At 45.1% G+C, this 20,697-nt stretch overlaps 1 protein-coding gene across 1 annotated transcript in view; it reads right to left on the bottom strand.

The window, feature by feature from the left end:
• Window positions 1–20,697, bottom strand: part of si:dkey-7k24.5 (somatomedin-B and thrombospondin type-1 domain-containing protein) — a 36,826-nt gene that overhangs the window by 11,226 nt on the left and 4,903 nt on the right. Inside the window, exon 2 of the mRNA XM_068048803.1 lies at window positions 11,157–11,351. Within this exon, the coding sequence (XP_067904904.1) occupies window positions 11,157–11,351 (195 nt within the window). The remainder of the gene's footprint in view (window positions 1–11,156; window positions 11,352–20,697) is intronic.

Here is a 20,697-nt window from a genome sequence, read left to right as displayed (position 1 = left end):
CATCTCATAGCTTGCACATGGTAGCCACATCCCACTGCTGCCCCGTCAACCAGCCAGCCCGGACAGCTGCCGCCCATGCTGAGGTGGTGCAGACCAAAGCTGGGCATTCAAGAGTCAGAACTGTTGGAGGTCGTCCTGCAAGGCCATCAACTGTCTCTCCCCCCCCCAACCACCCCCTCCCCCCCGCCCCCATTGCCCAGTGAAAATCAGCAGCCTTCCACCAGCAATGGGGTATCACTGCATAGGAGCACTAGTATAGTATAAGGATGTAAAGCGTTAATGCTGAAGAAAGTGAGAGCAACCCCTCCCACTGTAACAGTGATGATGTAACAGTCACATGAGGTTAGGCTTGGGAGAAGAGAGGCAGCAGCACAAAGGATGCTAGCTTAGGAGGCTTGATGAGCGTGTACATAGTATTATGTAATCCTGAGTCTGAGACTTTGTCCATAATGCCCCAGCTATGCTACAAAATACAGCAGCAACACACTACAACTAGAACAGAAAAAGGCACCCAGAAGACAGGCGCTAAAGGTGATTAGTTGACTTTTGTATGCAATATTGGATAGTTTGATAAATTTGATTTGGAAAAGTTATTTAATGGTGGTTTTTATTTCAGCATTGTGGCCAAGAGGACATTGTAATGATCAGTGACAGAGGGATGGTAAGATGTGGGACTGGAAATTTGCCAATGACACCAAACTTGGAGATGTGGCAAAGGTGCGGATGATACCAAACAACTGCAACAGGCTAGCAGAATGGGCAGATAAGTGGTAGATAGAATTTAATACAAAGAAGTGTGAGGTGATGCATTTTGGCAGAAGGTATAGGGAGGGTCAATAAAGACTAAATGGCTCAGTTCTGAATTGTGTGCAGGGACAGAGGGACCTGGGGATTCATGTGCAAAGATCTTTGATGGTAGCAGGACATATTGAAAGAGTAATTAGCAAAGCATGTGCTTCATACAGAGGTATTGAGTAAAAAAAAGGGAAGTTATGCTGACACATTATAAAGCTCTGGTTAGGCCCCAATTAGAGTATTGTGTCCAGTTCTAGTCACCAGACTTCAGGAAGGATGTGAGGGTCCTTGAGAGGGTGCAGAGGAAATTTACGAGAATAATTCCAGAGATCGGGGATTTTAGTTACAAGGTTAACTTGGAGAAGCTGGGGTTGTTCTCCATGGAGCAAAGGAGATCGATGCGAGATTTGACAGGTTTAGATAAGGTAGATAAAATAAAATTGTTCCAATTAGCTGATCGTACAAGGATTAGGGGACACAGATTTAAGGTTTTGGGCAAAAGATGTAGGGGGGATGTGAGGAAGAGATGGGCAATAAATGCTGGCCTAGCCAGCAATACCCACATCCCGTGTAAGAATGAAAAAAAAGAACTTTTTTGCGCAGCAAGCGGTAATGATCTGGATCTCACTGATTACAAGGGTGATGAAAGTGGAGACGATCATTAATTTCAAAAGGAAATTGAATGGGCATTTGAGGGAAATAAACTTGCAGGGCTATGGAGATAGAGTGAGGGAATGAAACTGACTGGATTGCTGTACAAAGAGCTGACATGGACTTGATGGGCTGAATGGGCCTCCTTATGTGCCGTTATGACTCTATGACTCTATGTTGCTGAACGAGGAATTGGGGTTCTGTCCACTGGTACTGCATTTGGATCATGGACAGCCCAGCTAGAAAGAGAATGTTTGGTTGCCTCCTCCCTTCCTCACATCCTCCTCCTTCTCCTCTACTGCTTGCTGTATACTTTGTGGCAAGACTTTTGTAGGGCGGCACAGTGGCGCAGTGGTTAGCACCGCAGCCTCACAGCTCCAGGGACCCGGGTTCGATTCCGGGTACTGCCTGTGTGGAGTTTGCAAGTTCTCCCTGTGTCTGCGTGGGTTTTCTCCGGGTGCTCCGGTTTCCTCCCACAAGCCGTAAGACTTGCAGGTTGATAGGTAAATTGGCCATTATAAATTGTCACTAGTATAGGTAGGTGGTAGGGAAATATAGAGACAGGTGGGGATGTTTGGTAGGAATATGGGATTAGTGTAGGATTAGTATAAATGGGTGGTTGATGTTCGGCACAGACTCGGTGGGCCGAAGGGCCTGTTTCAGTGCTGTATCTCTAATCTAATCTAATCTAAAGACCTGTGCCCTCATGATGATGAGGTTGTGAAAGAATCAGCAAATTGTGACGTGCTCTGGAGAACTGCAGGCCTCTTCCAGAGCAGTCCAGGCAGCAGAAACGTTGTGCGAGCACCTCAGTGGCCTGCTCAATGGTGTTTTGTGTGGCAGCATGGCTTTCATTATATGCATGCTACTCAATGTGCATAGGTTGTGCACCGGTAACATGAGCCAGGTGTTCAGCGATTGCCCTTGTAGACCAGCGCCCACCCTCCGTTTTCATACGGTAGCTCAACTGAAACAGCGGACTGGCATTGAACAAAGGAATCAAGGCTGCTGCCAGGATACTGGGCAGTCACATGCATGATGTGCTGAGTATGGTCGGAAACCTACTGCACATTCAGGGAGCGGAAAACTCTGCACTCATGGTACATCTCTGAAATTAGATGTTACCCACGCAAAGCCATGTGTGTGCAATCGATGATACCCTGGACCATGGGAAGCCCACTATCCTGATGAAGCCATGTGCTTGCTCCGCCTGTTTCTCTCTGGCCAGAGAGAATGCAATGTATTCCCTTTTTCTGGCATAAAGAGTGTCAGTTACTTCCCTTATGCAGCAGTAGACAGAAAACTGAGAGATGTTAAAAGATGTCACCTGCTCCAGCCTGGAAGGATTCCGATGCAAAAAAATTCAGGCTACAGTCACCTTCACAGACACTGACCAGCACCCTCACTCTGAGACTGTAAATGTGCCTACAAAAGGTGGCAGGTTTCAGTAAGGATATCCTTCGTAAAACTGAAGGACACAAAGAGGTAAGAGAAATGCTCTCTGAAGACCCTGGGTGGATATGGCCTCCTGCTGAGAACCCTTCTCCCCCTTCTCCTCCCTCTGTGAGCAGCTTGTTCTCCTGTGTGCTGCCTCAGCTCAATTTCCCTTTCCTGCTACAGGCCAAGAGGAATGGTAACTACAGCACCCATGACTGGGAACAAGTGGTTTGAACAGAACCCTTGAAGTCAGAACCACATTCTTCACCATATGCAACACCACTCCCTGGTCAACCTCGCCAACGTTAATCACACGAACATATGAATTGGAGGCAGCAGTAGGCCATTCAGCCCCTTGAACCTGCTCCACCATTTGATAAGATCATGGCTAACCTGAATGTGGCCTCAACTTCACTTTTCCATCTGCACCCCCATAACACTTGACTCCCTTGTCTATCAAGAATCTATCTAACTCAGCCTTGAATATATTCAATGACCCTGCCTCCACTACTCTCGGGGGAAGAGAATTCCAAAGACCAATGACCCTCTGAGTGAATGGCACCCAGAGCACCAAAAAAATGGATACTACGAAGCCGGATTTTGTGGCCTGTAAGTTTCCCACCATCTTTACTTCAATCTTCACTGGGCATGTACAAGAGATAAGAATTTTTTTTAATTCTGATAGTCTAAGTAATGTTTATATTAAAGCATTGCAGGTCAACTGCACTCGACTGTTATTTGAACTTAATAGAGGTGTTTTTGCTGTTGGGCCAGGTGAAAAGTTTCAAATGGAAATGCTGTGTCTCTGGAGCAAGGAAAAGGCAGTGTCAATGTTAGTTATGGACTTGACTATAGGACAGATTTTCAATCCTACCAAATAAACCATGTTATTTGCTGGCAACAATCTGATGAAAATACAATAGGTAGAAAATAGGATAAATCATAAAATTCCAAGCACATGCCAGGCATCAACAGTTTCATGATCAATGTATAACACATTGCCCACTTGGCTCTGTGATATAACTCTTGATTCTGACTGAGAAGCTCATGGATTCATGCACAAGTCCAAGACTTGAGCACATAATCTAGGGTGACAGTTTAATGCAGTGAAGGTGTGCTGCATTGTCAGAGGTATCATTTTTTTTAGAAAGAATATACCAAGACCCCATCTTTGGCACTATTTGAAGAAAAGCAGAAGAGTTCTCTACTTGTCCCAGTCAATGTGTCTCTTTGACAACAACAGCCAAACAGGTGCAATGGTCATTCATCTCACATGCTGCTGTGTGGAAATTAGGTGACGTTCTATTTGTAACATATTAACAATAACCATACTTCAAAGTAATTTGTTGGTTATGATTCACAATGGGATATCCTGAAGACATGATATAGCTCGATATAAATGCATTTTATTCTACCTTTTATTGTTATATTCACAATACAACAAAGCTGAAACATGACACATTCTGATCTGATTCAGTTGGCTGTGCAGGAAGTTGTTCATTCTAAACACACTGTCAACACATTTATTCTAGGCACTGGATAGTTTGAAAATCAGAGGGTTCTGAGCATGCATATAATGCGCTACAGGTAAGACGAGAGGGTAAACTCATGGATAAACAACTGCTATTTCCACACTTAAACCAGCTGTAACTAACTACTGCCTTGAACTTAAACTTCCTACAATTGATTTTGCCCCCCTGTCCTGGGTTGAGGTTTATTCATGATTATAATCATTATTATAATCTTGACCAATGGCCTCGGTCATCAAGGGGTGGGCAAGATCAACGGTAACAGACAACACCTTCTTGAGCTTTGTATCCTAAATGAACTCTGCATCACCAACACTTTCTTCCAGGGCAGACGTCACCACAAGGTATCGTGACATCACCCAAGGTCTGGTCATTGGCACCAACTAGACCTAGTCATCATGAGGAGGCGCGATCTGCCCAGTCCTCTTCACACTTGCACCTACCATAGCACAGATTGTGACACCAACAACTCCCTTATCAGCAGCAGAATGAAGCTGCACCCCCGAAAGTTCCACCGCTCCAACATGACGGCCCACCGTTCATCAACATCCCTTGCATAAGCAATGATGCTAAATACCAGCACTTCGCACCATCGCTAGAACACTTGCTACCCACCAAAGCCTTAACGGGAAGCACCGATGCTGGCATCGATGAAGCTTGGAAGTCACTAAGCTCAATCATCTATGAAGCAGCAGAAGCATCATTTGGTAAAGGCGGAACCTGCAACAAGGGCTGGTTTGAGACCTACTCAGCTGAGACAATATCTGTCACTGATGCAAAGAACAAAGCCTACATGATGCATAACATAAACCCAACAGCTGAGACACCGCATCATACTCGCCAAGACAGCTTTGCAAAGGAGAGGGAGATACTGCACAAACAAACATTGGAACAGCTTATGTCAAGAAATCCAAACTGCATGTAACAAAGGAAATCGATGAGCTATGTATAAAAGGGATCAAGAGGGCGCTCAGTCTTGCCTCCTACCAAAGTTGTTCCCCTGAAGTTGGCAGATGGTGAAGTACTCACCTACAGAAGTAAACTGATGCCCGCTGGGCTGAACACTACTGTGAGCTGTACTCCTGCGAGTCAGACATCTCCCAGTCTGTACTCGATGCTCTCCCACAACTTCCTGTCATGGATGAGTTAGATGAAGAACGCTCATCACTGGAGCTTGAGAAGGCCATAGACCGCCTAGCGAATAGAAGGGCATCGGGCAAGGACAGAATCCCAGCTGAACTGCTCAAGCACGGAAAGTCCCATCTATTGCAAAATCTTATGACTTTCTCCTTCTCTGCTAGAAAGTAGGCTCTGTTCACAGGAGATGTGTGATGCCAAAATCATCACACTATACAAAAACAAAGGCGACAGAAGAGACTGCAGCAACTACAGGGACATCTCACTCCTTAGTGTCACAGGGAAGGCCTTTGCTGGGGTCATACTTAAAAGATTACATTTACTTGCAAACCGAGTGTACCTGGGAGCACAGTTCAGTTTCCGTGCCGGCAGATCTACTGTGGATATGATCTTCTCCATACGACAGCTACAAGAGAAGTGTAGGGAACAGAGCATACCCCTTTACCTTACTTTTGTAGAACTCACTAAGGCATTCGACACTGTCAGCAGAGCAGAGCGCTACAAGATTTTGAGAAAAATTGGCTGTCCACCAAACCTCCTCAGTCTCATCGGCTCCTTCCATGACAACATGCACTCCACTGTACAGTTTGATGGCTCCACTTCTGACAGTTTCAGAGTGAAGAATTAAGTGAAACAGGGTTGTGTCCTAGCCCCCCACTCTGTTTGGCATTTTCTTCTCCATGCTCCTGACCTTCGCCTTCCCTGCAGCTATGGAAGGAGTCTACCTGCACACTAGGTCAGACAGCAAGCTTTACAATCTATCAAGGCTGAAAGCGAAGACAAAAACACATCACATCCTGATCAGAGAACTCCTCTACGCTGATGATGCTGTGTTAGTTGCTCACACAGAAACTCAACTACAAAGACTCATGGACTGTCTCTCCCATGCCTGTAACTTGTTCTGCTTGACTACAAGAGTCAATAGAAACGTGGTCATGGGACAAGGTGTTGCATCGCTGCCCTGATCACACTAAATAATACCCCACTAGAAGTCGTTAGCAAATTCTGTCCCTTGATGCAGAGCTCAATACATGCATAGGGAAAGCAGCTATCACCTTTGGCCAACTTGAGAAATGCGCATGGGATAACACCAAGCTGATCCTTAGGAACAAGCTGATAGTTTATAAGGTCTGTGTTCTCAGTACCTTGCTGTATGGCTGTGAAACATGGGTGTCTTACAGCTATCAGGAAAAAAAGCTCAATAATTTCCATCTCCGCTGTCTGTGGCATATTATGGGTATATCCTGGCAGGACAAAATCACAAATGTGGCAGGCGTCTCAAAGGCAGAGCCCCCAAGTGTGTTGGCATTAATCAAACAGAGATGGTTTTGGTAGATCAGACATATCCGCAGGATGGAAGATGGTCATATACCCACAGACCTTCTGTATGGTGAGGTAGCCGGGGCCAGACGGCCAGTGGGGTGCCAAAGCTTTGCTTGAAGGATGCTTGCAAGCATGACATGAAGGTCCTAAATGTTGACTATTACAATTGGGAGTCACTAGCTGGTGAAAGAGGGAAATGACACATCCTTTGGACTGGTGTGCACTAACACGATGACCAGTTGCTACAGCAGATTGGCAACAGGCACCAATATTGAAAACAACAACTCATAGCGTCACTTGGTAGCTTCATGTGTAGCACTTGTGGCAGAGCCTGCCTCTCAAAGATTGACCTTCACGGCCATCATCAAAGGTGCGCCAAGAGAAAACATCCCATCACATGGATTGTTTGCTACGTGTCCATCACCTTTCATAGATAGAAGGATGCCAACCAAATATTTTGTCTACCCACCAGTCTGCAGCAAAACTAACAAAACTCACCACAAGTTTATTTTGACAGTTATGTCAGGTTGCACCATGATAGGAAGTTATGACTTGTCCATTGTAAAACCAGTGTCTTACCATCATACTCTACAACACCCATCCACAGACTGTACTTTTATATATGACAGAATATGATGTGCTAATTCTCTTCAAAAATCAAATGTAGAATCTACTAAAACTAATTACTAAAATAACAGTCTGTTAACCTTTCAGCATCAATTCTGAAAAACACATTGCGCCTTAAAAGATGTTTACTGTACAAGTATTTGTTTTATCACTACATCTCAAGTACTTTGCTAGACATTTTAAAGAACACTCCCTCGTACTGCAACTATTTTTAGAAAAATTCAATATCACATAACAAAATCATCAAAGATTTACCCAGTCAAGCTCAATTATCCTCAGACCAGAAGATTAGGTCCTGTCATGCAGGCCCCCACCTGCTAAGAGTGTGGCACATTAATTTCGCCACATGGACATTAAATTGGAAGAAGAGAAGGCCAGTTACAAGGGCTGCCAGACTGGCTGGAAAGATATTTTTGCATATTAACAGACAGTACTTGAAAGGACAAAGGGTCTATTCCCTGCTCCAATTTAACCCACAATGGACCTTTGATCACCAGGTATTGTGTGTAGAGGAGACATTCCAAGGTCTGCTAAGGCAAGACAATCTACAAGGGCCAGGACTGGTTAGGACAGCTGGTCACATGACTAACTAGCTTTTGCAGGTTTTTTTGAATTTGCCACAGAGAATTTGAACTGAGAAAGCTCTTGGCTCCTGGATTGAAAACAGCCTCTTCTGTCTACTCCCATCTCTTTCTCACGGAACTCCAAGACCCATTGAAGATACATGAACCCCAAGAGAGAAAAGTCTCCTACAGTGAACAAGGTTTAAGAAGAATACTGGGCCCTAACGAAAAGCAAGAATCACTTACAAGCAAGAACTCTACAGTGAGCTTGAAAAACTGTTACAAAAACTCTTCAGATATTGCCTCAAACCTTTCAACTTTATTTTTTTCTTCTGCTCTTTTCTATCCCTATCTGCATGTGTGTATCATGTATGCATGCTAGCGTGGGTGCATCGTGTACCATTAAGGGGTTAACTGAATTAGAGTTTAAGTTTAATAAATTTCACTTTTCTTCTAAATTTTCTTTAAACCTAAGAAAGCCTGTTTGTGCTTGTTTCTTTGCCTGATAGTTGGAAAGTGGTGAAAAAGGATTCACAAAGGGGGAGCTCAAAACACGGTGTAAACCCTGTTAAAGTAAGGCTGAGAGGGACCCCTAGACACCTTTCTCACCTGGTCATAACAGAAATTTGGGTGCTAGTGTCCAAAATTTTACCCACAAACGAGAGAAATTGGAAAAGGGAAGCCAAATTGTTCCGAATCAAAAAAAGAGCAAGTTTTTAGTACAGGTTTTCTTGTGGTTGTGTGAGATTGAATACTAACATGTCTGCAACTGAAGCTAGTAGCTCTCCAAACTAGGGTGAAGTAACATGGGGATAAGTTAAAAGCAATGTCTATGGAGGAGTTGAGGAAAATGGCTGAGCAGTGTGGGATCACTGTACATGGCAAGGCTAGGAAGTCTGAACTCCTAAGGCTAGTGGCCAACCATTTTTCCCTTGAATCTGAAGAAACAGAAACGGGGTTAGAAGCAGAATCCGACAGGGTATTATTAGCAACGATACGATCGGAACAGAGGAAACTTGAATTTGAGGAAAGAGAGAGGGAGAAAGAAAGAGCCTTCCAGAAGGAATGTGAAGAAAATGAAAGACAGGAGAAGGAACGAGAGAGAGAGGAGAGAGAGACAGAAAGAATATTCCGGAAAGAATGCGAAGAAAGAGAGTTGAAGTGGCTTGGGTTAACTGGGGGCGACAGAGTAACCCCAGTGAAAGCATGGCCAATATGGAGGAACGTAATTGAGGGCTGGGTACAGAATCGTTAAAACTAGCTCATCTAATCCCAAAATTCAATGAGGAAGATGTGGAGGAATTTTTTGTGTCATTTGAGAAACTGGCAAGGTAGCTAAAATGGCCAGCTGAGACCTGGTCTCTTTTACTGCAAAGCAAGCTAACTGGAAAAGTCCATGAAGTTTATTCCTTTTTGCCAGATGAGAGTTCATCAAATTATGAACTGACCAAAAATGCTATCTTCGGGGCACATGAATTAGTACCTGAAGCCTATTGCCAAAAGTTTAGACCCTCAAAAAGCAAGCTAATCAAACTTATCTGGCATTTGAAAGAACTAAGCAGCTGGCTATTGACCAGTGGTTGAGGACTCTGAAAGTATAGCTCAGCTATGAGAATCTCAGGGAAGTAATTCTGTTAGATGAATTTAAGCACTCTCTCCCACTATCCATAAAAACCCATGTAGAGGAGCAGCAAGTGCAGAGAGCCCGGCAAGCAGCCATTCTAGCTGATGAGTTTGCTTTCATTTATAAGTCTGTTTCCCAGGGGAGAATCTTTCCTAGTCACCACCAAAAACCCGAAAGGGTGGGGAGTTGATAGAAGCCCAGGCAGTCCTGGGAGAGAAAGGAAAGCAGGAGACACAGGAGGCCCTCCTCCAGCCAAAAAGGAAGGTTCTGTGAGCAAGAGTAAGACCCGGAGACCTTTGTGCTTCCATTGTAATAAAGCAGGGCATTTAGAAGCTGACTGCTCGAAACTAAAGGGAAAACCGGTAGGTTTAATCAGGGCACACCTGCTCAGTGAAGACGGGACCCTGATGGAAAGCACAGAAGAAGCTTTGGCTTTAAATGCAGTAAGAGTGCAACCCAGGAAGCTAACTATGGCTAGTGCAGGAAAAGCTAATGGGATTCCTGAAGGCTATCAGGGTTTTGTGTTTGAAAGGAAAGTAACCCCTTACCCCTCGAGTGGGGCAAGCAAGCCCATAGTTATTCTCAGGGACACAGGGGCCACTAGATGCCTTTTACTGGGAAAAGACCTGACCTTTCCCCCAGAGAGTGCAGTGAACACCAAAATGGTGGTGAATGGTTTTGGAGGGCAGTGTATGCCTGTACCGGGACACAGGGTGCAGCTGGAGTACGACCTAGTTTCGGGACCGGACCGTAGAGATTGTCCCTAATTTGTCTGTGGACAGGGTTGACCTGCTCCGAGGTAATGATCTGGTGGGGATGAAGGTGGTACCTCCTCCCCCAGTAGTGAAAGAAAGACCGCAAGTGGTCAGAGAGACAGGGCAGTGGCAGTTAGGAGGACCCTCCAGCAGAGGGATGGTGAAATGTAAAGGACCCCCGCCGAGAACAAAAGGGGACAGGCAGGCACATGGCTAGCAAAAATTTAGAAATAGAAGGAGAAAAACTGACCAAGAGGGCAGGTTAAAGGAAGTCCAGGAGGAATCCCGGATGAAAACCCCTACTGTCCAGTCAGCCAGCCCCAAAAAATTTGAAAAGTTAGATTTCACATCTTCCTACATAAATGCAGACTCTAGAAGCACCCCACCAGAGTTTCTAAGAGCATTTACAGGAACCTGCAGAGACAAAGAGAGACCTCTAGGGGGCACAGAAATGGTGAGTGTGATGCCACACCTAGTCAAAGTGCCACAGGAAAGTGCAGTCGATTCTGCCCAAATACCTACCGGCAGAGGTGTCCCAGAGAACAAAGGGGAGATTAACAAAGAATCCTCCCCCACAGTCAGAGAAAAAGGGAACCACCCTTTAGTTTATTAGATTTCAGCTGTCACTAAAAGTTAAGCGTTTATACAGCATCAATATTCTTCACTTACAAACAATAGTGTAAACAGATCCTGCCAAAAAAAATAACATACATACCCAAGGACTGCCTGCACATTCTGTCCTGTTCACTGTGATATTCCACACAGCCTGCTCTTTCCTCCAAGGGAGGACACGGCCCACCACCATTCTGTGGTTCTTGTGTGATGTATCGTTGACGAACACGGTAAGTATTCTTGCATTGTTCTGCACAGCCACTCCAGAAACTCCATTCGGTCACTTTGCAAGAAATAGCTATTAAACCAATAGAAAGATTAATCCTGTAATTGATATGATATATAAAAGAGAAACAAGGACTTTGTTTAAAATAACCCAAAAGCATATTTTCCCAACCTTTTTAATTTTAAAAATGGATTCATATTGAGGCATGGACTCACAGGCAGCGAGAATATTCTAGTTCATCACCCAAGTAGACCATACTTCCTGCATGAATCTGGGCAATGGAAATGGGCAATTGTGAGAGTTTGCAAAAACACACGCCATTATAAATTCCATCAGTTCAGAGCAACTTTTCACCCAATGTTCACATTGGAAAAATGGAAACCATGGCTATAGCCCCACATTAGTGTCAACTGTGGCTCAGTTGATAGCAGTTTTGCCTCTGAATCAGAGGATTGTGCATTCAAGTCCCACTTCAGGACTTGAGTACAAAAAGCTAGGACTCCAGTGCAGTACTTAGTGCATTGTCAAAGGTACTGTCTTTTGGATGAGACATTAAACCGAGGCCCTATCTACCCTCTCAGGTGGATGTAAAAGATCCCACAGCACTATTCTGAAGAACAGCAGGAGAGTAATCCCTGGTGTCCTGCCCTATATATATCACTCAGTCAACATCACAAAAACAGATTATCTGGTCATTACCACACTGTTGTTTGCAGGAGCTTGCTGTGCACAAATTGGCTGCCATGTTTCCTACATTACATAGGAACAGGAGTCGGCCATGTGGCCCTTTGAGCCTGCTCCACCATCCCTTGATGTCATTTGTCTCCAGAAATCTATCGATTTCTGTCTTGAACATGCTCAGTGATTGAGCTTCCACAGCCCCCTGGGGTAGAGAATTCCAAAGATTCACCACCCTCTGAGTGAAGAAATTCCTCCTCATCTCAGTCTTAAATTGCCTATCCCTTATTCTGAGATTATGTCCCCTGGTTCTAGACTCACCAACCAGGGGAAACATCCCATCTACATCAACCCTGTCAGGCCCTGTAAGAATTTTGTTAAGTTTCAATGAGATCATCTCTCATTCTTCGAAACTCTAAAGAATACAGGCCCAGTTTCTGCAATCTCTCCTCATAAGACAATCCTGCCATCCCAGGGATTAGTCTGGTAAACCTCCGTTGCACTCCTTCTATGGCAAGTATATCCTTCCTTGGATAAGGAGACCAAAAATGTACACAATTCTCCAGGTGCGGTCTCATCAAGGCTCTATACAATTGCAGCAAGACATCTTTACTCCTGTACTCAAATCCCCTTGCAATGAAGGACAACATACCATTTGCCTTCTTAATTGCTTGCTGCACCTGAATGCAAGCTTTTAGTGACTCATGACCAAGGACACCCAGGTCTCTCTGGACACCAACACTTCCCAACCTCTCATCATTTAAGAAATATTCTGTCTTTCTGTTTTTTTTCTACCACTGTGGATCACTTCACACTTACATTATATTCCATCTGCCATGTTCTTGCCCATTCACTTAGCCTGTCCAAGTCCGCTTGAAGCTTCCTTGCATCTTCCTCACAACTTGCATTCCTAGTTAGTTTTGTGTCATCAACAAATTTGGAAATATTACAATTGGTCCCCACATCCAAATCATTTATATAGATAGTGAACAGCTGTGGCCCTAGCACTGATCCTTGCAGCATCCCACTAGTAACAAACAGCCTGCCTTCCTGAGAATGACCTGTTAATTCCCACTCTCTGCTTTCTGTCTGTTAACCAATTCTCAATCCATGCTAGTATATTACCCCAATCCCATTCACTCTAATTTTGTTTACTAACCTCTTGTGTGGGACCTTATCAAAAGCTTTCTGAAAATTCAAATACACCACACCCACGGGTTCTCCTTTATCTATGCTACACGTAACATCCTCAAAAAACTTGAATAGGTTTGTCAAACATGATTTCCCTTTCATAAATTTATGTTGGCTCTGTCAATTTTACCATTATTTTCTAAGTGTCCAGTTATCACATCCTTTATATTTACATTTTTCCTACTACTGATGTCAAACTAACAGGTCTGTAGTTCACCATTCTCCCTCTCCCTCCCTTCTTAAATAGTGGGATTACATTTGCTACTTTCCAGTCTGTAGGAACATTTCAAGAATCTATAGAATTCTGAAAGATAACCACCAATACATTCATTATCTTTATAGCCACCTCCTTCAACTCTGGGATGTAGCTCATCTGGTCCAGGGGACTTATCAAGCTTCAATCCAGTTAACTTTTCAAGTACTATCTCTTTATTAATATGAATTTCTTTCAGTTCCTCAGTTTCACAAGTCCCTTTGTTGCCTAGTATTTCTGGGAGATTTTCTGTATCTTCTTCTGTGAAGACAGCCACAAAGCAATTGTTTAGTTTCTCTGCCATTTCCCTGTTCGCCACTATAAATTCTCCTGTCTCCATATTTGTCCTTGCTAATCTTTTCCTTTTCACATACCTAAAGAAGCTTTTACAGTCCGCCTTTATGTTTCTCGCTAGCTTGCATTCATATTTTCTTTTCTATTTCTTTATCAGTTTCTTGGTCATCCTTTGCTCAGTTCTAAATTGCTCCCAATCCTCCGGCTTACCACTTTTCCTGGCGTCCTTATGAGCCTTCCTTTGATCTAATGCAGTCTTTAACTTCTTTTGTTAGCCACAGTTGATTCACCTTTCCCATTGGGTGCTTTTGCCTTAGAGGAATATATATCTGTTTAGACCATGTAATACTTCTTTAAATACTAGCCATTGCCTGCCTACCATCAAATCTTTTATTGTATTTTCCCAATCCAGCATAGCCAACTTGCCCCTCATACCTTCATAGTCTCCTTTGTTCAGATTTAAGACCCTAGTTTCAGAATGAACGAGATCACATTCAAACTTCATGTGAAATTCTAACATATTATGGTCACTATTTCTCAAAAGCACCTTTACAGCAAGGTTATTAATTAGCCCTTTCTCATTACATAATACTAAATCTAAAATCAAAGTGATTCCTGACAACGCTGGCCCCTCCTGACGTCATCAGGCTGCGCCGCGGTGCGCACAAGCGCAGACGGTCTCCTGCTCTCTGCGCATGCGCTGCGTTCCAGCTTGCCAGGACTGATTGGCGCATGCGTCGATGACGTCATCGCGTGACGTATGCATCTTCGGGCAACGCGCCTGGTCGGGCTCTGCGCATGCGCTTTATGCAACGCCAACAGGTATTCACGCATGTGTCAACCTTCGGGTATTCACGCATGCGTCAAGCTTCGGCGCGAGTTTCTGAAAGTGGAAGGGGGAGAGGTTTCGTCGGGCATTTTCTCGCAATTATTTAGTCGCTTTGAAGATTTCAGTCTGCTTCATTTTTATCAGAAAGAGGAGATTGCTCCAAGGTGAGTTGTTCTGAAAACATTTCCATTGTCTGGGCACTGCATGTGCTCCAGTCCCTGTTGTAAATTGCTCTGAAAACATTTCCATTGTCTGGGCACTGCATGTGCTCCAGTCCCTGTTGTAAATTGCTCTGAAAACATTTCCATTGTCTGGGGCACTGCATGTGCTCCAGTCCCTGTTGTAAATTGCTCTGAAAACATTTCCATTGTCTGGGCACTGCATGTGCTCCAGTCCCTGTTGTAAATTGCTCTGAAAACATTTCCATTGTCTGGGGCACTGCATGTGCTCCAGTCCCTGTTGTAAATTGCTCTGAAAACATTTCCATTGTCTGGGGCACTGCATGTGCTCCAGTCCCTGTTGTAAATTGCTCTGAAAACATTTCCATTGTCTGGGCCACTGCATGTGCTCCAGTCCCTGTTGTAAATTGCTCTGAAAACATTTCCATTGTCTGGGCCACTGCATGTGCTCCAGTCCCTGTTGTAAATTGCTCTGAAAACATTTCCATTGTCTGGGACACTGCATGTGCTCCAGTCCCTGTTGTAAATTGCTCTGAAAACATTTCCATTGTCTGGGCCACTGCATGTGCTCCAGTCCCTGTTGTAAATTGCTCTGAAAACATTTCCATTGTCTGGGACACTGCATGTGCTCCAGTCCCTGTTGTAAATTGCTCTGAAAACATTTCCATTGTCTGGGCCACTGCATGTGCTCCAGTCCCTGTTGTAAATTGCTCTGAAAACATTTCCATTGTCTGGGACACTGCATGTGCTCCAGTCCCTGTTGTAAATTGCTCTGAAAACATTTCCATTGTCTGGGGCACTGCATGTGCTCCAGTCCCTGTTGTAAATTGCTCTGAAAACATTTCCATTGTCTGGGCCACTGTATGTGCTCCAGTCCATGTTGTAAGTTGCTCTGTTCCTGCACCCATCAGAGCAGTGCACATGGACACACAGCCACCTGCTCCTGCACCCATCAGAGCCGTGCACATGGACACACAGACACATGTTTCCCCATCCGCCCTTGAAACAACCATGCAGAGCCTTGTGAGACTCCGCAATTGCCAGCTGCTGCCTGTCAAGCAGAGAGGGCATCCAAAGCGGTCAAGCACTTGGGGAACATTCAGCAAGAAGAGACTGAGCACTGAAAGAAACAAGCATGCCGTGTCCAGTGGCAGCACAAATGTGAATGCTCTTGCTGTGTGCACAACTGGTGAGGTGGGAGTGCAGCCACGCTGTTCTCCATCCTCAATGTTGCTTTAAGGCAAAGGTAGATAAGAGCATAAGAAATGGAAGGTGATGCGAATAGTAGTAGGCAGGATTAAAATGGGAGCGGATGGGAAGGCACAGGAGTAGCATAACCACTAGCAGGGAACAGCTGGGCTAAATGGCCTGCTTTATGTTCATAGTCCAAAAGAAATGTGGTTCTTTTTCCAGCACCCTCACATCATTCATGTTTTTCCTGAGAGCAGCATTGAACCATCACGAGATAGGGGCAGTAACATCATCCTGACTCCTACAGCTGAGGTGGGTACTAAGTGATTCATTGGCGGTGTTATCAGTACATGCCTTTCTTCTTCTTCTTCTCTTCTCTTCTTTGGCCTCCTTGTCTCGAGAGACAATGGGTAAGTGCCTGGAAGTGGTCAGTGGTTTGTGGAGCAGCACCTGGAGTGGCTATAAAGACTCTTCCACAGGTGCTGCAGAAAAAATTGGTTGTCGGGGCTGTTACACAGTTGGCTCTCCCCTTGCGCTTCTGTCTTTTTTCCTGCCAACTGCTAAGCCTCTTCGACTCGCCACACTTTAGCCCCGCCTTTATGGCTGCCCGCCAGCTCTGGCGATCGCTGGCAACTGACTCCCACGACTTGTGATCAATGTCACAGGACTTCATGTCGCGTTTGCAGACGTCTTTAAAGCGGAGATATGGACGGCCGGTGGGTCTGATACCAATGGCAAGCTCGCTGTACAATATGTCTTTGGGGATCCTGCCATCTTCCATGTGTCTCACATGGCCTTTACTGCAGAACATAAAGCATGCTCAACAGTAATTTCATTGGAGGAGGGAAGCTCTGACACTGATGTTCTTTGCTTATTTCTTTTCACGTAAAACATGCCATCGAGAAAACAATCCTTGAGACTTAAGGTCAGCATTCAAGCAACGAAGGCAACTGGATCATGATGCGGAGCTTGTCACGATGTGGAAAGGAACCTTGCATTTATGGATGAAGTGGGAGTGCACATTGGGATGCATCTGGGGAACATTCACCAAGAATAGACTGAGCTCAGACTCTTGTGACTTTGCCTTCTTCACATGGACAATACAGTAGTGGAATAGAGAGCCACGCATTCATTCACCACAAGGCTCTCCAGGAACAATCTTTTTAGTTCTGCATAGCAGAGACTCGGCCTGTCTGTCTCACGGGAATGCTGGCGATACAACACTCATGTATCCATGCACAGCAGTGCCTCGAATGTTTAATGTACTTAATAAAATTTCTCAATAATTGAACCTGGAATTGTTGAGGTTTTTGATGTTATTTTTCCGACTTTGCAACTGCACTTCAGATATTCAACTGTGGTGTGGTCCTTGGTGGGGGGGGGCGGTGTGAGGGGGTGGGGGGAAGAGGGGGAAGAGGGAGGGGGTTGTGAGGGGGTGGGGCGGAGAGGGGGAAGAGGGAGGGGGTTGTGATGGGGAAGAGGGAGGGGATTGTGAGGGGGAGGTGGGGGAAGAGGGGGGATTGTGAGGGGGAAGTGGGGGGAGAGGGGGGAAGTGGGGGGAGAGGGGGGAGGTGGGGGGAAGAGGGGGGAGGTGGGGGGAAGAGGGGGAGGTGGGGGGAGGTAGAGAGGGGGTAGAGGGAGGGAGTTAAATTCAGAAGTTCCTGGAGGGGGATGCAAAAGGCAGGGACCAGACAGCTGCAATGCCTGAAGTACAGTTGAGAAGTAGGGGAGAAAGCGGCTGGATGGGGGGTCTGCAGCTGGAGAGAACAGCTGGATGGAGAGGACTGGAAGCAAGAGACCGTAGAGAGCCGCGGGGAGTGAGTGGCCGAAGACCTTGGTGTCACCGGGTGCGGGTAAGTTCGGTAAGTCTTTTGCCGTCGCAAATTTATGGTGCATGCGCAGAAAAATGCACCACCACCCCTCACCCCCCCACACTGCTGTCTCCGGCCGCTCCACTCCCCTCCGTCACTGGGCCGTTCGCTCGCCCACTCGCCGGCCGCTCCGCTCCCCCCAGGCTTGCTCCGCTCCCCTCTGTCACCGGGCCGTTAGCTCGCCCAGTCGCTGGCCGCTCCGCTCCTACCAGGCCCGCTCCCCCCCACCTCCTTTTCCTTTTTGCCTATCTTTCCTAAATGATGAATACCTTTGGATATTCAGTTCCCAATCATGGTCACCCTGTAGCCGCATTTCTGTAATGGCAATTAAATCATACCCATTTACCTCAATTTGTGCTGACAAATCATCAACCTTGTTGCGAATGCTGTATGTATTTAGATAGAGTGCATTTAATTCTGTATTTTTAACATTATTCTGCATTCTGATCCTATTTGATGCTTGCCTTTGCTTTGTCTGTCTTCTTACAACAGTGACTACACTTCGAAAGTACTTGATTGGCTGTGAAGTGCTTTGGGACATTCTGTTGTCATGAAAAGCAAGTCTTCTTTTCTTCTCCATGTAACTGTGTTCCCTTGCCATTGACTCCCTTCCCATTTCCAGCCATTTCCGCTTAATTTCGCTTAATTTCAAACCCCACCTCCAATCCATCACTTCTTACCTGCATTTACATCCCTACCTTACCCCACCGAATTCTTTATTCATGCCTCTGTCACCTCTGGACTGAATTGCTTCAATGTTCACCCCACCTTCCTCCCGCTTTAAAAATCCCACACCCTGTTCCACACTAACGCCTATTTACCCATACCCTTGATCCCTGTTTCCCCAATGCATTGAATTAAAAAATTATAACTTTACTGGAGGTATCCATTTCCATAGTCTTCTTCCGCCTTATATCCCCTCCTACACTGGTCAATACGCTAACTCTGCCCTTCTATGCATCTCTCCTCCCTTTGTCCCATGTTGGTAGCAAAGGACTTCACTTGCTGGTACTTAATCCCTCCAACTGTCTGCTTCTGTCTCCATTTTTTCAATGAAGCTATTGGTCACCTCTTCTGAACAGTCCCACGATGACTTCAGAGACTAATACAGGACAGGAGGAGCTCATTCGATCCATCGTGCCTGTGCCAGATCTTTGGTGGAGCTATCCAATTAATCCCGCTCCCCTGTTCTTTTCCCATATGCGTATATATTTCTTTTACCTTCAAGTATTTATCCAATTCTCTTTTGAGAATTACTATTGAATCTGCTTTCACCACCTTTTCCGGCAATGCATTCCAGATCGCTATAACTTGCAGTGTATAAAAAAAAACTTTCCTCATGTCACCTCTGGTTCTTTTGCCAATCAACTTCAATCTGTGTCCTCTGGTTACTGACCTTTCTGCCATTGGTAACAGTTTCTCCTTATTAACTCTATCAAAACCATTCATGATTTTGAACACCTCTATCAAATCTCCTCTTAACCTTCTCTGCTGTGACAAGAACAATCCTAACTTCTTCAGGTAACTGAAATTCCTCATCACTGGTACCATTCTAGTAAATCTCTTCAGCACTCTTTCCAAGGCTTTGACATCCTTCCTAAAGTGTAATGCCCAGAATTGGTCACAATACTGCAGTTATGGCCTAACCAGAATTTTTATAAAAGTTTAGCATAACTTCCTTGCTTTGTACTCTATTCCTCTATTAATAAAGCCAAGGAACATGGTACAATGAATTTTGGACTTTTCTAAACAGCCTTCTTAACTTGTCCTTCCACTTTCATAGATTTGTGTACACACAGCCCAGATCTTCATGTTCCTTCTCTCCCCTTTAAGTGGAAGATGGCAGCCTTCATGCAGTCCACTCTATTAAATAAGAAATTACAGCTAATGCCATCAACCTGGTGACTGAGCATCAATCAATAATCACCCAGTCTTCAGAGCAACAACTCAAGCATCCACAACAACCCTCTTCAGTGCCAAGCAACATGTTAGATAGGTCCTTGAGCAAGGATCCTCCAAGTCAACAATGAGGGATTTCCCTGGTCAAAGTGCGAGTATCTCACAAACCTGTTGAAAGTGCGTACATTGATGTTCTCAAACTCCAAGAAACTCATGTCTCCAATGATCAGCTACTACCGAATCCATAGATACAACCTCATGAATAGCACTATCACCTGAAATATGGCATGGTCATATACACAAAGAACACCATCGCAGATTTCAATGGCTTCCCCAACTAAACAAGAAGCCACCTAAACTGCCACCAAGATAGGGGAGCTGCACATGACTAACATGTACAAATCCTCTAATTTGAAATGGCCAAAGCAAATACTCCCAAGTGTTCCAATCCCAGCCCTATATATTGGCAGCTTTAACAGCCACCACAGTCTGTGGGGCAATGACGCAAATGAAGTCAACGGCGAAGACTTCACAGACTGGATGTCCATGGAAGATCTTCAATTCCAAACAGCGAGCAACGTGACTACAACCCAGACCTCACCATCGTTTCCAAAGATAAAGCTGGAGTCCTCTTCACACATTCCACAAAATATACCCCAACTTCCCCAACAGCCAACATAGGCCATCATCACCCATTTTGGAATCAAAAACCCGAGAACATCGAAACAAATAGAATGTGGATCTTGGTCAAAGCCAACTGGGACTGTGAAAGTGAAGCCATCAAGAAAGTGGTGATCAGAATCTGCGCAACATGGAATGTTATCATTCGTGAAGGCCTGGCTGGAGTCTCTAGACTCAACCAGATGCCAGCATGGATTGAGTGTATCGAAGATCTGGACATCACACACCCTAGTCGCCATGCTTGGGCCTTACTACGATGTCGTGGCGCTGCCACTCTGACAGAATAACAGACCTCAAAAAGCTGGCCCATCTCCATAGCTTTTAAACTGGTGGAGAACAGAAGAGGACCACT

This window comes from Heterodontus francisci, chromosome 16 (assembly GCF_036365525.1).
Source record: "Heterodontus francisci isolate sHetFra1 chromosome 16, sHetFra1.hap1, whole genome shotgun sequence".
Taxonomy (NCBI): domain Eukaryota; kingdom Metazoa; phylum Chordata; class Chondrichthyes; order Heterodontiformes; family Heterodontidae; genus Heterodontus; species Heterodontus francisci.
The sequence above is the reverse complement of the archived record's forward strand: the minus strand, read 5'-3'. Positions and strand labels throughout refer to the sequence as shown.